Source organism: Macaca fascicularis, chromosome 19 (genome assembly GCF_037993035.2).
Source record: "Macaca fascicularis isolate 582-1 chromosome 19, T2T-MFA8v1.1".
Classification (NCBI taxonomy): Eukaryota; Metazoa; Chordata; class Mammalia; order Primates; family Cercopithecidae; genus Macaca; species Macaca fascicularis.
The window spans coordinates 65,028,010-65,045,765 of NC_088393.1; the positions used below are offsets into that span (position 1 = coordinate 65,028,010).

Consider the following 17,756-nt stretch of genomic DNA (forward strand, 5'->3'; position numbering starts at 1 on the left):
ACCCAATTCTCAAATGAATACATTAGCACCTCTGTGTTGTGTCATACTCTGATTACATTAGAATAAGTCATTCCCCGGCCGGGCACAGTGGCTCAAGCCTGTAATCCCAGCACTTTGGGAGGTCGAGACAGGCGGATCACGAGGTCAGGAGATCGAGACTATCCTGGCTAACCCCGTGAAACCCCCGGTCTCTACTAAAAAATACAAAAAACTAGCCAGGTGAGGTGGCGGGCGCCTGTAGTCCCAGCTACTCAGGAGGCTGAGGCAGGAGAATGGCGTAAACCTGGGAGGCGGAGCTTGCAGTGAGCTGAGATCTGGCCACTGCACTCCAGCCTGGGCGACAGAGCAAGACTCCGTCTCAAAAAAAAAAAAAAAAAAAAAAAATTAAGTCATTCCTCATAATAAATATAACATCACTTCTTTTGAAATTACTGCATGCTGCAGTTTGGGGAGTGGCCTTCCAGCCTTCTGTAACCTTCTGTGATGGTTTCATGGGTCATCTGCTCCCTGCACCCATTATAAACTGACTACCACAGTAAGCATCTAAACTACTCAGCTGTAAGCTCAAATACGTTTTTTGATCAATGCAGTCAGTTACACCAGTATTTCTCCTAACTTCAGTTGTTAAGCACTTTATATGGAGTTTGCCTTGTTAATGTTACTCCCACAAAGGCTCCTCATTGTGAAATGTCCAGCAGTTGCAGGCATGATTTCTGTTATGACCAGACCCACTAACGTAAGTATAAATAATTCAGCTACTTCACTCAGATGAGCAGCTCCCACTATTGCAGATTTATAAGTTAAATACTCCAAGACATTGGTTCATGGTTTTTAACCTGCACCTTCAGTATTTGCCTCTCTTTTTTTTCTTTCTTTTACCTGCATGAGGAGACACAGTGCTTACCTCTATGCTTTGCTTTATCCTATCAGTTTTCCTGAATTAACATTTCAAACACTTGGCAATTCCTAATAAATTAACTGGTACATACATATAAACTCTGCTATTTATACATTTTAGGTGCTGGATAAACACATCACTGGGCACATTTTTGGCAGGTAAGGATAGAAAAATCACTAGGGCCTCAGCACTGATCACCAGATGATATATGTTTAAATAATGAAGACACTGACATGCCTTACATGAGGGATTTAAAAGTGTCTCCAGGCCGGGTGTGGTGGCTCATACCTATAATCCCAGCAATCTGGGAGGCCGAGGCAGGCAGATCAACATTCGAGGTCAGGAGTTCGAGACCAGCCTGACCAACATGGTAAAAACCTGTCTCGACTAAAAAAATGCAAAAATTAGCTGGCCATGGTGGCTCGTGCCTGTAGTCCCAGCTACGTGCCACTGCACTCCAGCCTGGGCAACAGAGTGAGACTCTGTCTCAAAAAAAAAAAAACAAATTGTCACCAGTATCTACATAGCTTTCCTCACCTGCACTGATCCCAGACATTCCATGATGGAATATAAACATATTAACTTTAATATCTGTTCTGCATCCAAAGCCAAAACTAACCTAAGGGTCATACATATGTGAAAAGGAGAATTATGACTCTCTTCTAAATTGGGTGAAATAGTATTGTCAGTGATGGATAACAGTGTTAACAGCTTGTATGCTAATTAAGCCACATTGCTCAATAATCTCAATTTATAAATAATACCTTCTAGAAAATTGATTCCATGTCCATTTCCACCCAGTTAACATCCTGTCATGATACTTTCTGCACTTTTAAATCTCTGGAGGGCATTTTCTGTATACCCTGTTTCCATTTTCATAACCATAATGTATTTGTCAAATCATTGAAAGCTGGATTTTATTCTCTAACCTTCATAGTCATAAGAAGAAAAAAAAAAAAGCAGTCACCAATGGAGACTACTAAAGTTTTGTATAATATAATTCTTTTTTCCTTTTCTTTTTTTGAGGCGGAGTCTTGCTCTCTCACCCAGGCTGGAGTGCAGTGGCATGATCTCGGCTCACTGCAGTCTCTGCCTCCGGGGTTCACACCATTCTCCTGCCTCACCCTCCCGAGTAGCTGGGACTACAGGTGCCTGCCACCACGCCCGGCTAATTTTTTGCATTTTTAGTAGAGACGGGGTTTCACCGTGTTAGCCAGGATGACCTCGTGATCCACCCTCCTCGGCCTCCCAAAGTGCCGAGGGATTACAGGCGTAAGCCACCGCGCCCGGCCTACTTTTTTTTTTTTTTTTTTGTACCAATGAGGTCTCGCTCTGTCGCGGAGACAGGTCTCAAACTCCTATCCTCAAGCGATCCCCTTGCCTCAGCCTCCTGGGACCACGGGTGTGCGCCAGCACACGCAGCTATTTAAAAGAAAAAAAAAAAAAATTTTTTTTTTGGTAGTCTCCCTACGTTGCTCAAGCGATCCGCCCCTCTTGGCCTCCCAAGGCGCTGGGATTCCAGGCTGGCCGCATCGCGCCGCCTGACGTCCCCCTTTGGTTACTCTGACTGCCCACTGATCTGTATAAGAGGATCCGGAGGGGAGAAAACGCAAGGTGGAAGTCAGGCTCCGGAGCCTGGTCCAGGGTCTCTGCACTGGCCCTGACCCTGACAAATGTCCCTGCCTGCTGGGGCTCGATTTCCTCCGGCGAAGAATGGACGGTCTCACGCTTGGCCCCTGGCCTCCGAGTTGTGCCCCCAGGACCCAGGCAGGCCTGAGCCGGGCTGTAGGCCCCCTGCGGCTTTTACACTGAGGTCTACCGGGTCAGGATCGGTCCGCTTTGCAGGTGGTTTGTTGAGAACATTAACTAGAACATTAACTACATTAACTAGAAGGCATTGCCAGGTGCGACGGCGGGCCCTGGGGCCAATGATAGTCCAGGACAGCGGCGTTTCCTGTGGGTCGCGAAGCTTGGGGCGGGACTTCCGGCATTTGGATGGAGACGTAATTTGGGCGCGACGGTTCCGTCCACGCCTGCTGTAGGGAGGGGGCGGTGTTCCGTGGCCGCCTCCCTGGCGGCTCTGGGGAAATGAGCAGGTAGGAGGCCGACAGCGACCTCCGCGTCTCGGAGCGAACCGTGAGCCTCCCCGTAACGGGAGAGTTCGACTGTCAGCCAAGGTCACCGCGCCCGGCGCAGGGAAGGGGTGGGGCTCGGCTGAGCCCGCGAGACCCGCCCTGCTCGCCGCAGCCCCCGCCCCGCTCGGGCCTCAGGGTCCCAGTATGGCGACGGCTTTGACGGACCCGGCGCAGGTGAGTGGACGCGCTTTCGGCCTTGCTGCTTTTCTGCTAGTTCGGGGAAGCCTCCTGGGCAGGCCGGAAGCCAAGACAGCCACAGGATTCCTCTTTGTAGTGTTGTTTGTTTACGAAACGTGGAGCATGCTCGTCACTTAGTTTATCTTCTGTCGTGGTAGTACCTGAGAGACTGAATATTCAAGTGGACAGTAGCCAGACTATACATAGATTATAGGGCTGTGACGTACAATTTTTTGTAGCCACCTGCCCAGGAAACCAACCTCCTGTTCTACATTAAACAACTCTGGAAACCAGTCTGCCTTAACTTAGTCTTGCAAGGAGCTAGTTTACTCTCTGGTGACATTTCAGGAAGCTAAACGGTAACTCCTGGAACAGTAGGCCCCAAATAGGACTTGATTAGTAACTGACTGTTCTAATTTTTGCCTCCGCTTCCAGCAGAGGACCAAGCAGAGAAAGCCATACGTGCTCAGCCTAACCACATACGATGCCCCACTTTTAGCCCTTCTGCAGCTTTCCACCGCCAAAAGTGTCAGGCCTCTGATAGGTGCTCAATAATTGGTTGAAGGATAAATGAAGTTCCGCTCCAGGGACTCTTGTCACACACATAATCCGAACTCAGCCATGGCCTGCATGTCCCTACCCGGTCCACTATGGCTGACCACCTCTGTCCTCCTTTCCTTCCTTTCCTCCCTGGCTCAGCCCTTCAGACACATGAATATGATCACTCAGAGTTCTTTCTCATCCCTCAGCCTTCACCTTTACAGTTCATTCAGCCTCAGACGCTATCCTCAGATCTCTGCAAGACCCTTTCATATCTTGTTAGCTCTGCTCAAATGTCACTTCTTTGAAGCAGCCTTTCGTGGCAGTTCAGACTAAGGTAGTCCCCTTCTCACCTGCCATTGGTCTAACTTTTTGTATACAGAATCTGGCAAAATTTTAGACAGCTACTGAGTTGAGGTCTTAAGGATTTTGTGGGGACAAAGAGCATCAATATTAACACAAGAACTGTAACAGTTGGCCTTCATTGAGTCCTTGATGTGAACTGAGAAATGGACATTATTTATCATCTCATTTAATCCTGATCTCCTTAAAGTGACATTCTATTATAAACACTGCCGTACACAAGAGGAGGTCAAGACTCCAACCTGTTTAGTTACCTGCTGACACACAGCACTTAAGTAACAGAAATTCATATTTAGTGTGTGGACCACCAGAGCCTTTGTTTTTAGTCAGTTGGCTGAGAAGCCCTGGAGGTGAACTTTGCAGTCTTTCTCCAGCAAGTCACAGTGGCCATCGGAAGCGAAAGGCAGATATTCCATTACAGAGGACTGTGTAGACAAAGGCAAAGTGTGTTGGTTGTTTAAGGAGGTCCAAGAGGACTTGTGAGGTTACCATGGTTACCCCATCCCCACCTGCTGAGACATGGCCTGGAAGGGCAAGATCCTGTGGTCTTTTTTGGATGTTCATCCTGCCTTCAGCCCATAAGGCATTTTGGCCAGTCATAAGCCGGGGTTCTTGTGACCACAGCCCGCGTTATCCTCAGCCACTTGAGTTTCCTGGTCCTGAAGTACACTGGTCTTAGGGATACCTGCTGGCAGGACTCAGGGAAGGAAAAGGCTGATGGTTCATTATGCAATCTCTCTGGGGTCCAGGGGAGAGGATGAGCTGGTCCAGGCACTGTCACTCCTCCGGCATTTGGCACTCGTGAATTTGGTGATGAGGGTTTTGCCCACGTCTTGGGGATATTTTCAGGAGCTACTAAAATAGATTAAATAGCAAAAATATGTAGAAATGTTTCACAACTGTATTGTAGATTCACGTTGGTGATGGAGGGTTGTTGGGGTCACAGTATTAAACCCTGAAGCAGAGGGACCTGGGGTAAAATTCTGTCTCTGCTTATAACATGTGAAACTCTAGCTGGGCTTGGTGCTCACACCTGTAGCCCCAATGCTGTGGGAGGCTGAGGTGAGAGGATCACTTGAGGCTAGGAGTTTGAGACCAGCCTGGTCAACATAGCAAGATCCCAGCTCTACCAAAAAGAAATAATTGGGCGCAGTGGTGCATGCCTGTAGTCCCAGCTGCTTGGGCAGCTGAGGCAGAAGGATCGCTTGAGCCCGGGAGTTCGAGGTTACAGTGAGCTCTGAGCATGCCATTGCACTCCTGTCTGGGTAATAGAGTGAGACCCTGTCTCTGAAAAAAACAAACAAGCGAAAAACAGAAAACACAAAAGACTAGGAGAATCCACGGAGCTCCCTTAGCCTCAGGTCAGTGACTGTGACATGGAGGTGATTGGCGGTGGTGTTTAGTAATACTTCAGGGGCTGTGGGAGGATTAATAAAATCCCAAAGTCCATGAAGCTCTGAATAACTCATGTCTGTTATTGGGAAAATGGGAACTCTGTATTAATCTGAAAATTGAGGCAGAGATAAATGAGGTCCCTAAGGTCACAAAACTGGCAAGTGTCAGTTTCAGGAGTTTGGATTCAAACGTGAGAAGTCTGACTTCAGAGTTTGGGAGTTGTAGTAGCTTTAAAACAGAACGTGAAGCCTTCAGCATGAGCTGGACCAGTGAGGCTCAGGCACTGTGGCTGTCAACATTATTGCTACTATTATTGTCATTATTTCCTCATTTCTTTGATGTCCTCGAACTGTAATTGTCTACATCTCACCGTCCACAAGTTGTTGCCATTGTCTTCTGTCATTCTCTGATGGCTCCTGTATAGGATGCTTTTCTTTTTTACATTACAGTAATCTGTCCAAAGCACTGTCTGCCTTCCTCCTTCAGCCTGGTACAAAGTTAGGCCCTCAGGAGGTCCTCAGTGACTTGGGCCTTGATCTTGCTGCACCTTTTCCAGCAAACCACATACGACAGTCCCACGGCAAACTCTACTACCTCTATTTGACATTTCAGGTGTCTGTGACCTTTGATGATGTGGCTGTGACTTTCACCCAGGAGGAGTGGGGGCAGCTGGACCTAGCTCAGCGGACCCTGTACCAGGAGGTGATGCTGGAAAACTGTGGGCTCCTGGTATCTCTGGGTAAGGCCTTCCCCCTCCACTATGCAGGGGACCTGCCACTTCTTCATTCCATCCCCTGACTCCAGGCCTGATGGGTCAAGAAGGCCTCTCGAACCTGCTTGCCTTCTTCCCACAACTTCAGTCATTTTCTACACTCACCTCTTCCTGAACAGTCTCCCTGTATCACTTTGGACAAGAAATAGTGTACTCTTTGGCTCCCAGCCAAAGGAGAAGGAGGTGGTGGAAGGAAATGGGGTGTTTTGCAGACCCCAAAGGTAGGATTTCCAGCTGTATGTTATGAGGGGTTGAAGTAGGAGCTGAGAACCACCACGATGGTGTCCTAGTTTCTCTGTCTGGGTCTGCTCATGTCACTGTCTACTCTGTGTGGTTTTTTTCTGCCTCAGCGAGTTCAAGGGAAGAATAACGACCCCAGGTTTTACTCTTTGTGACCCCTCCTTCCCCTCCAGATTTCTTGTCTTGTTTCTCTGGCCTCTGTGGGGCCTGCTTGAGGCAGCAAATGCTGCTCCACCTCCAGCTCATACTTGCCTCCATCTCTCACCCACTGCTCAGCATGGACTGGCCTCCGTCTGCAGTTCTTTTTTTGAGTTCCAGAGCAGGATCTGCCTGGGTGGGCCTGGTTGCTTGTGTATCTGCTCCACAGCGCAGTCTGGGGTGTCAAGGGTGGTGGGGTGTTCTCCAAGAAGGGTTGAGTCAGGCAGGCCCCCAGGAGACTTTGACCTTCTGTACTACCAGGTGTTATTCTAAACAACACTTTAATCACCTTCGTGTCCTCGTGATTCTAAAGTCACTCTGCTGCAGCCTTGCTGGGCTTCTTGTTATTTCCCCAAGTGCCCACCCCCCTCAGGCGATTGCATTTGCTGTTCTGTTTGATGAGTGTTCTCAGGGTAATTCAGCATTTCACATGGCCGCCGCTTCTTAGCACCGCCATTGCCTCCTCACCCAGCCCTTCCCTGACCACCGAATCTTGGGAAGGCCCCTTTCTCACCACAGCCTCCTCCCTTTACCTTGTTCATGTCTTTCTAAGCTAGTGGTTCTCAAGCAGGGACGATGTTGAGCTTCAGTGGACACTGGGCAATATGTGGAGACATTTTGGTTGTTAACACTAAGATGATGACATTGACATCTAGTGGGTGGAGACCTGGAATGCCACTAAACATCCTTGTAATGCACAGGACAGATCCTTCTTCCCCCGATCTCACAAAGAATTATCTGAACCTGAATGTCAGTTGTGCTAAGGTTGAGAAGCTCTTTTTCAGAGAGTGCTTGGACAGACACTACTTCAGCTGGTGCTGAGACACCCCCAAGGAAGTTGTTCTTTTATTGCATCTCGTCTTGGCTTCTTAGCATTTGAGGAAAAGTCTGGTTTAGTGCTGAGTCTTAATATCCTGCAAACTCTTGGTAACTTCTCCTTTTCTACAGAGGGAGCAGCCTTAGGCTCACAGCCCTGAACAAGCAGCATGAGCTCACAGGGACCAAACAGCACTGTTTGTCTTGAGACAGAGTCTCGCTGTTGCCTAGGCTGAAGTGCAGTGGTGTGATCTTGGCTCACTGCAACCTCTGCCTCCTGGATTCAAGCATTGCTCATGCCTCAGCCTCCTGAGTAGCTAGGATTACAGGCAGGTGCCACCACACCCAGCTAATTTTTGTATACGTTGTTTTGATTTATTGCTGCTTTTTTATGGTTACCTGCCATCAAGACAAGTGACTCTGGATTTTCCATTTACCAGAGTGATAAGGATTCCATTTTTGAAGAAATCTAAGAAAAATAACAAGTGAGTCACTTTTAGGAAAAGCAGGCCAGGCACGGTGGCTCACGCCTGCAATCTCAGCACTGTGGGAGGGCACGGCAGGCGGATCACGAGGTCAGGAGATAGAGACCAGCCTGGCCAACATGGTGAAACCCCGTCTCTACTAAAAATACAAAAATTAGCTAGGCATGGTGGTGCGTGCCTGTAGTCCCAGCTACTCAGGAGGTGGAGGCAGGAGAATCACTTGAACCAGGGAGTCAGAGGTTGCAGTGAGCTGGGATCACGCCACTGCACTCCAACCTGCTGACAGAGTGAGGCTCCATCTCAAAAAAAAAAAAAAAGAAGAAAAAGAAAAGCAATTAACAGTCCAGATCCCCAGAGCACTGACTGGGCGTCTCAGGCCTGTTCCAGGCAGTGTTCATGCTCCATTTCTTCTCACAGTATCCTTGTCGTCAGCAAATAAGGAAAATTTAGCCACTCCTACGAGTCCCGCATCCAGTTTAACTTACTCAGCACAGATGAAACACCTTCATTTTATGAAACCACTGAATTTTTTTGTAGTAAAAATTCTTCTTTTGTGAACTTTTTTTTTTTGAGGTGGAGTTTCACTCTTGTTGCCCAGGCTGGCTGGAGTGCAGTGGTGCAAGATCATAGCTCACTGTGATCCTAACACCTCACCCTCTCCAGTAGCCGGGACTACAGATGTGAGCCACTGTGCTGCTATATGAAGTTTCTGTCAGTATCCTTATGTAACCATATCACAGTAGGACGCTCAGTTTTTAAATATTTGAATGGTTCATGAAATGCTGGGATCTGGAGTCACTGACCCGCCCCTCACCCTGGCCACTGGTCCCTGAGGGTGAATCCTCCAGCTCACATCTCAGCCTCGTCACCACCCTCTGCCACCCACTCTGGTGCTCTTGGTTTCCTCTGTAGTGTATTGCTTGGGAGAGCAAGGTTTGGAGCCAGAACCCTGGTGTCCAGCCCCAGCTCTGCTCTTTAAAAACTCCACGGCCTTGGGCACATTACTGAACTTGCCTGTGCCTCAGTGTTCTCATTGTTCAAATGAGGACTTATCCTGTTCGCATCCCAGGGCTGTTGCCAGGGTCAAGGGTTATTTTATGAAAAGGGCTCAGAACAGCACCTGGGAGACCAGGCTGTGTGCAGGGAGCCATTACAATCTCTGTTGCCACCAATACCGTTACCGTCATCCTCATCACGATTATTGTCAGGGGCATACCTTGACCTGGCACTTTCTGGGCAGTATTGTGGAGCTTTGTGGTTAAACAGCACAGACAGAGATGGCAGGACCTGGGTTTCCTTATTGACTCAGCCATTCACCAGTTCTGTGCTCTTCAGCACATCACTTTACCTCCCCGAGCCTGGGTTTCTTTGTCAACAAAATGGTGTTGATTATGATAATGGACATCCTGGGTATACCGTGAGGAAATCCTCAACTGGAATCCTCATTTAACGGCTAGGCATGGTGGCTCACACCTGTAATCCTAGCACTCTGGGAGGCTGAAGCGGGTGGATCACCTGAAGTCAGGAATTCAGGACTAGCCTGGCCAACATAGTGAAACCTCATTTCTACTTAAAATACAAAAAAATTAACCAGGCGTGGTGGCGCGCGCGTCTAGTCCCAGCTACTCGGGAGGCTAAGTGAGCCGAGATCGCACCACTGCACTCCAGCCTGGGCAACAGACACATTTAGTCTTTGGTTTAGAGGAAGAGCATTATAAAACATTGCTTAGGTTGTTTAAAAAAAAAAAAAAGACTTAGATCAATGAAGATACATACCTTGTTTTGAATGAAAAGAATCAATATTTAATATTTAAAGTGTATCACTTTTTCTCTAAGATATTCCATAAATGTTGTTCACTTTTGAAATGACATAATGCATTTAAATGCTTGGCATAGTCCCTTGGACATGGTTATAGCCTACAAATACTAGTTTTTGACTTACTATTAGGAGTAGAGATTCTGTGGCAGCATGACATGGCCTGCCCTTGGTTTCCAGATCACATGCTAACTTTTTGTTCCCATGGATAGGTGTAGCTTCATTCCAAGGTCTGGTCCCCATCCTGAAGTCCCAGACTGGATTGAAGGTCTTTATTTCTTTTCACCAACATCCATGTGTCCACTTTCTTTCTCCATAAACAGGGTGTCCTGTTCCCAGACCTGAGCTGATCTACCACCTAGAGCATGAGCAGGAGCCATGGACCAGGAAGGAAGACCTCTCCCAAGACACCTGTCCAGGTAGGAGCGAAGATCTGGGGAGGTCGGAGTCCCTGCTGGCTTGAGACTGGATGGAGACCACCGGCCCTGGGATCTCTTGGGAAGCTTCTCACTGTGGCTTCTCTAAGGGTTTGGGAGCCTTGGAGCCCTTAGTGGTTTCTCCATCTTCCTAGCCCTGTCACACTTGTCCCCACTCCTGGGGAGGAGTGAGGTGTATGAACTGAGATTGGTCCTGGGGCTCCAACCTTGTGTGCCTGAAACCTGGTTTGCCAGTCAGCTACTCTGTGACCCTAGTGAAGTTTGTATATGAGTTTGGCTAAGTTAACACCAGCTGCTGTATCCAACAAATTCCAAAATTTAAATGATTCACATATGAAAACTCTTTTCACTCATACCAAGGTCTGTGTGGGTCGGGAGGGAACTCTGTACCACAGTTATTCAGGACCTAGAGTCCTTCTGTCGTCAACCTATTGCTTTAAGGTTGTCCTGACATCCTCTTGCTGGTAGAGAATTAAGGGAATAAGGGATGTCATACCCACTTCCAGAAATACCACCTCCCCTCACATTTCACCCATGGGAACTGGGCATTTGGCTGTACTTGGGTCCATGAGTCTAGGAATTGTGGCTGAGCTGCCTGTCCAAGGAGAAGAGCAGATGGTCTGGTGAGCACCTACTCAGTCCACTATACTCAGTCTGTTCCTGAAAAATGCTATTAGAAATTTTTTTTTTTTTTTGAGACGGAGTCTCTCTCTGTTGCCCAGGCTGGAGTGCAGTGGCGCAGTCTCAGCTCACTGCAAGCTCTGCCTCCCAGGTTCACGCCATTCTCCTGCCTCAGGCGCCCACCACCGCACCCGGCTAATTTTTTGTATTTTTAGTAGAGACGGGGTTTCACCGTGTTAGCCAGGATGGTCTCGATCTCCTGACCTCGTGATCCGCCCGTCTCGGCCTCCCAAAGTGCTGGGATTACAGGCGTGACCCACCACGCCCGGCCCAGAAATTATTTTTATTAAAAAAAAAGAACATTATTTTTATGCCATTGGGCAGTTTGAAGATGTAATCATGTGATACATTAATGCATAAAACTGCATAGATTCTGAGCCGTGTTACGTAAGTAACTCATCAAAGTAAGCTGTGAGTGTTACTCATGTCATATAAACCTTAATGAGTGATGATACGTTACATTTCCTTCTGAACTCTGGGGAGCAGGGCCTGTTTTACTCTCCCAAGTTCTCTTTCCAGTTATATTCTGCCTATTAGCCTCTCCCACCTTCTCCTTCCACTCATTCCCTTAGTGTCAATCAGACACTAAGAAGCAGTACTTCCTCCATGTCTCCTATATCTCCTGTTTTCCAAAAATCCTCAGGGTGACATTTGACCTCTGTCCCACACTCAGGCTGCTGAGGACATGAGGCCATCTGTCAGGTGTGTGGATTGGTGCCACTGCAGAAGCCTTGGCGTCTGCCCGCATGGGTTCCTTGAGCTGCTCATCCAACCCTGAGTGTTTATGCGGTCGCTATTCAGCCCTTCAGAGTCTCTTCCAGATCGTCCCTTCTTCAGTGCCACGTCTCCCCTTGAAAATCCCGAAAGCACAAAACTCAACATGCCTAACAAGGAACCCGTGATCTTGCTCGTTCTTGCCACCTCGCAAGTTTCAGTGAATGGCTCTGCCATCCAGGCAGATTAGGGGACTGGATCCAACCTCAGACAGGTCAACCCCTCCGCCTCCATAAGTCCCTGCATCCAGCCTATCTCCAGAGCCTTTCGATTTCACATCATGCATGTCTCCTGAATTCATCCCTCTATCACCTCCATGAGACCTATCCTTCTGCTTTTTTTTTTTTTTTTTCTGAGATGGAATTTCGCTCTTGTTGCCCAGGCTGGAGTGCAATGGCATGATCTTGACTCAATGCAACCTCCGCCTCCCGGGTTCAAGCGATTCTCCTGCCTCAGCCTCCCAAGTAGCTGGGATTACAGGCATGCGCCACCACACCTGGCTCATTTTGTATTTTTAGTAGAGATGGGGTTTCTCCATGTTGGTCAGGTTGGTCTCGAATTCCTGACCTCAGGTGATCCGCCCACCTCAGCCTCCCAAAGTGCTGGTATTATGTGCGTGAGCCACTGTGCCCCGCCTCCTTAGGCTCTTACTCTAAGCTCTTACCATCTTTTTTCTAGGGCATGTTAATAGACTCCCAAAACGTAATCTCTGTATCTGCTTTGTGCCTCTGGTCAGCTCTTTGTCCTGCATGGGGTACTCCAGCATTCAGACCTTGTTCCAGACAGTTAATATTTCCCCAGCCACTCAGCATGTGACTGCTGATGTATCAGCAGGTTTTCATGTTGACAATATCATCTACTTATATTGTTTAATCAGCAATCCTTAGACATTCCTCTCAACCTCTCATATCGGTAGCTTCTCTCTTCCCCTGATGAAAGAGGTCTTGCCCTTGGCCACGGTCAGTTTTTTTGAAGAGTTTGTATCACACCTTTTCATGGACATTTTTTCTTCACTTATATTCTGCTTGTCTTGTAACTTCATCCTTTCTGTACTCAACATAAAAATGCTCAACTTCCTTATCCTTGAAGAAAATTCAACAATTCAGTGTTCATGGTTCACAGTATATTCATATATTCATTCACTTTCTGAGCACTTAATTGTTTACGTTTTTATATCAGTGATGCTGTGGACATTTATATATGTTGTTCATCTTTCACATGTGTAGGGGCACATTTTTGATGTTTCTGGAGTGAAATAATTGGATTATAAACTATGCAAATGTTCTAGTTTGCAAGATCATTCTCATTGTTTTCTAAAGGGCCTATATAAAAAAATTCCTCTCAGGAATTTTTGGAAGTTTCCATTGATCCATATCCTATCTAGTACTTGAAACTATAAGGCCCCTCAATTTTTGCTGATCAAATGGAAACAAAATATTTTCTCTTGTGCTCTTGATTTGCATTTTCCTCATGGGTAAGGTTGTTTAGTGTCTTTCACAATTCTGAGCCAATCTGTATTTTCTTCTGTGAGATGTTATTTGGTGATAAATGCCTATTTTTCAATTAACTTCTTTGGCTTTCTCTTTTTATTTGATTTTTATACATTCTAGATACCTATCTTTTATCAGTTACATTTGCTGCAGGTATATTCTTCTAGTTTTTCATTTTGTCCTTCCACTCTCTTTAAAGTATCTTTTGTTCAGTGAGTTCTTTACATAGTGTAGTCTGATTTATGTTTTTTTTTACGTGATTAATGATTTTGTGCCTTGTGGAAAAAATGTTGCTTTACCCTAATATTGAAAAGGTATTCTTGTTTATTTTATTGTCAGTTGTAAAACTTGCCATTTGGCATTTAAGTCTTTATCAATCTGAAGTTGGTTTTGAGTATAAAATGTGATAGAATACAATATTTCCATTCCCCATGTGGGTAGCCAATTTTTCTAGCTCTATTTCCTTAGTAGTCTCTCACCACTGAGGTGCTGTGCCTCCTTGCCATCTACCAAAGCCCCATCTGTGTGCAAGGGGATTTCTGAGCTCTCCGTTCTTCTTTATTCCCAGTTGGCATCGTGTCTGTGCCAGAGTGGTACCTCTGCCTTATGAGCCCTGTCCTGAGAGTGGCACTGCTCTTCACAGCTGTCACCTAGGTCAGAATGTTAGGAATCAGTTCCCCTGTGCCTCTTCTTTCCCTAGATTCTCATCACCACAACCCTCTCATGTGCTATAGCTCATTTGCATATTCTGTCTCCTAAGGCTATAGTGTCTTTCCCACTTTCTCTCGTGACCAGTAGGACTTACTTCACTGGGTATCTTCTACTGGAAAAATGCCTTGACCTTTTTCTACCCAGGATTAGCCAAACTCAAGATTAAGGACACAGTCCTCCAGGACTTTGTCAAGTCTGCCCAAATCCTCTAATTCCAACTGCAAATTCAGGGATTTCCTGAAACCACCCTCAGGTTTCATAACTTGCTAAAAAGATCCACAAGACTTTCTAAAACCTATTATGCTCACAGTTTTGTTTATTACAGACAAAGCATACAAATTAGAAGAGGACACAGGATATGGGGCTGAGGGTGTTCCAAACACAAAGCTTTCTCGGTGACTTGTTACCCACCCAGCATTGATGTGTAAAATATGTGCACAGAGCATTGCAAACCCAGGAAACTCAGTGGAGCTCTGGTTTTTAGAGTTTATTGAGCTTTATTACACAAGCGCAGTTGATCGAGACATTGCCCATAGTGCCATGTGAAGTTTCCAGCCTTCGCCCCTTTTCCAGAGTTCAGCTGATATCTTGTGGCTCAGAGACCTAACCTTCTACTCACTGGTTGGTCTTTCTGGTGCCACCAGACCTCAGCCAGAGTCATCTATTTAGGATAAACTATTTAGGGACCCATAATGAGTTACCTTTATATAAATATTCAGTCTGGAATTGAGGCGATATCTCCACCCTAGGCCTTGTCCCCTCACCTGGTCTCTCTGCCTGGTCTCCCTCTCAAGGAGTCAGGAATCCAAGGAAAAGAAAAGAAACAAATTACAGACCTTGGATTCAAGATGGCAAAATATAACAGACATAAAGGCACCATTTCCAACTTCATTTTTTTCACTGAAGTGGTGATTTTGTTTCTTCTCTTTTTACATTACTAACAGGCCCTTTTGTGTATCGGATTTCTTTCAGGTGACGAAGGAAAACCCGAGAACCCAGAACGTACCACCCGTGAGCTAGCCTTGTCTGAAGAAATCTCATTCTGGGGACAACTAACACAAGGAGCTTCAGGGGACTCCCAGTTGGGGCAACCCAAGGATCAGGATGGGTTTTCAGAAATGCAGGGAGAGCACTTGAGACCAGGGTTAGATTCCCAAAAGGAGAAGCTTCCTGGAAAAATGAGCCCCAAACATGATGGTTTAGGGACAGCTGATGGTGTGTGTTCAAGGGTTATACAGGATCAGGTCTCCTTAGGAGATGATGTCCGTGACTGTGACTCTCATGGATCAGGTGAAAATCCAGTGAGTCAGGAAGAGGAAAATACCTTTAAATGCAGTGAATGTGAAAAAGTGTTTAACAAGAAACGTCTGCTTGCTCGGCATGAGAGGATTCACTCTGGAGTGAAGCCCTATGAATGCACAGAGTGTGGAAAAACCTTTAGCAAGAGTACGTACCTCCTGCAGCACCACATGGTCCACACTGGGGAGAAGCCCTATAAGTGCATGGAGTGTGGAAAGGCTTTTAATCGGAAGTCACACCTTACCCAGCACCAGCGGATTCACAGTGGAGAGAAACCTTACAAGTGCAGTGAATGCGGAAAGGCCTTCACCCACCGCTCCACTTTCGTCTTGCATAACAGGAGCCACACTGGAGAAAAACCCTTTGTGTGCAAAGAGTGTGGCAAAGCCTTTCGAGATAGGCCAGGTTTCATTCGACACTACATCATCCACAGTGGTGAGAATCCCTATGAGTGCTTTGAATGTGGCAAGGTCTTCAAACACAGGTCATACCTCATGTGGCACCAGCAGACTCACACCGGGGAGAAGCCCTATGAGTGCAGTGAATGTGGGAAGGCCTTCTGTGAGAGCGCAGCCCTGATTCACCACTATGTCATCCACACTGGGGAGAAGCCCTTTGAGTGCCTCGAATGTGGGAAGGCTTTCAACCACCGATCATACCTCAAGAGGCACCAGCGGATTCACACTGGGGAGAAGCCTTATGTGTGTAATGAATGTGGAAAGGCCTTTACCCACTGCTCTACTTTTATCTTGCATAAAAGGGCCCACACTGGAGAAAAGCCTTTCGAGTGCAAAGAATGTGGGAAAGCCTTTAGCAATAGGGCAGACCTTATTCGACACTTCAGCATCCACACTGGAGAGAAGCCCTATGAGTGCATGGAGTGTGGAAAGGCCTTCAACCGCAGGTCAGGCCTCACAAGGCACCAGCGGATTCATAGTGGAGAGAAGCCCTATGAATGCATTGAGTGTGGGAAAACATTTTGCTGGAGCACAAACCTAATTCGACACTCCATCATCCACACTGGAGAGAAGCCGTATGAGTGCAGTGAATGTGGAAAGGCCTTCAGTCGCAGCTCATCCCTCACTCAGCATCAAAGGATGCATACTGGGAGAAATCCTATCAGTGTAACAGATGTGGGAAGACCTTTTCCAAGTGGGCAGACCTCAGTCAACATCCAAGAACTTTTATTGGGGAAAAACTTTTTGAATGTCACCACTGAGGAAAATCTTTTGCAAGAGGAAGCATCTTACATGGCATCTGATCATACATACCAAAGAGAAACCCCACAAGTGTCTTCACTGTGAGAAAACCTTCTGTTGCCAAATGCCATTTGTCACCTAAGGAGTCATATTAGAAAATCACACAGCTTAGAGCCTTATTCTCCATCTGAATTCATCCTGGAAAAACACCCAGTGGTTATTATGCACTTAGGAAAACCTTTAGCTCCATCTTTGTCGTTAGTTTACAGTGCAGTGTTATCTCAGGAATTTTTATAAAAAGAGGTGACAGAAAAAATGAAATGCAGACACTGCTTCTTTTATACTGTTGTCTTATATGTACGTTTCTGTCCCACATCAGGAAAGTTAGTAAGGCAAGGTCTGGAAACTTACTGAATGTCTTTGTTCTACAACATTGTCTCTTCTTAAGAAGCATTGTTTTTATGAGAAATATGAAGGCTTGAGTTATGAAATACTTTTATATTTAAGGATTAAAGGAAACATGAATGCGCACGTTTTATTCCACCACTTAAGACTGTTTTAAGTCTTTGATTTGGAGAAAAAAAAAATCCTTTTTTAATGGGTATTGAACACTTAACACAGAATTTTTCTTGATTCCCATCTATTGGTTTACTTGATTGCTATAGCTGTATGGTAAATCTCAAAATTAGGTAATGTGATTTTCTTTTTTCTTATTTTTATTTAAAATTCATTTAGCATTCCTAGTTTCTTTGACTTTCCATATACACTTTAGGATTGATTTTTCTGTTTTTCAAATATTCTTGCTTGGATTTTGATATAATTGAGTTAAACCTGTAGATCAATATGTTGAGTATTGGCATCTTAGCCTTCCAATTCATGAACATGGCATATCTTTTCATTTATTTAAATTTTCTTCGATATATTTCATTACTGTTTTATAGTTTACACAGTATAACTCCCACACATTTAAAATAAGATTTATAGCTTCATAGTTTTTTGCGTGATTGTAAATGGCATTGATTAAAGTTTCAGTTTTCATATGATGTTGGCTAGTATACAGAAACATTATTTTTTCCATCTTATTTTGCTGTCTTGCAACTTTCCTAAACTCATCATTTCTTGCCATTTCCTTTGGGATAATCCTTAAGATTTTAAACATAGAAATATCATTTGCAATTTGGGACAGTTTTATTTCTTGCTTCCCATCTGTACACCTTTTATTTACTTTTCTCATGTTATTGCACTAGGTAGGATTTCCAGTGTGATACTGAATACAAATAGTGACAAGTTATCCATGCCTTGTTCATGATATTAGGGGGGAAATGTTCGG

General features: G+C 45.8%; 1 protein-coding gene across 2 annotated transcripts; it reads left to right on the top strand.

Moving 5' to 3' along the window:
• Positions 1-2,917: 2,917 nt before the first annotated feature.
• On the top strand, positions 2,918-17,469 carry ZNF805 (zinc finger protein 805). Of its 2 annotated transcripts, XM_005590500.5 has the most exons (4): positions 2,918-3,207; positions 6,121-6,247; positions 10,159-10,254; positions 14,901-17,469. In XM_005590500.5, the coding sequence occupies exons 1-4, from the start codon at positions 3,178-3,180 to the stop codon at positions 16,529-16,531; spliced, it is 1,884 nt and encodes a 627-aa protein (XP_005590557.3). In that variant the 5' UTR covers positions 2,918-3,177; the 3' UTR covers positions 16,532-17,469. The 2 variants fall into 2 exon arrangements, with proteins under 2 accessions (XP_005590557.3, XP_015297289.3); XM_015441803.4 differs by lacking the exon at positions 6,121-6,247.
• Positions 17,470-17,756: the final 287 nt, after the last annotated feature.

Coding starts and splice junctions, on each gene's coding strand:
- ZNF805 (XM_005590500.5), top strand. CDS start 3,178: ATGGCGACGGCTTTGACGGACCCGGCGCAG. Junction 6,248..10,158: donor TGGGCTCCTGGTATCTCTGG/GTAAGGCCTTCC, acceptor CTCCATAAACAG/GGTGTCCTGTTCCCAGACCT. Junction 10,255..14,900: donor CTCCCAAGACACCTGTCCAG/GTAGGAGCGAAG, acceptor GATTTCTTTCAG/GTGACGAAGGAAAACCCGAG.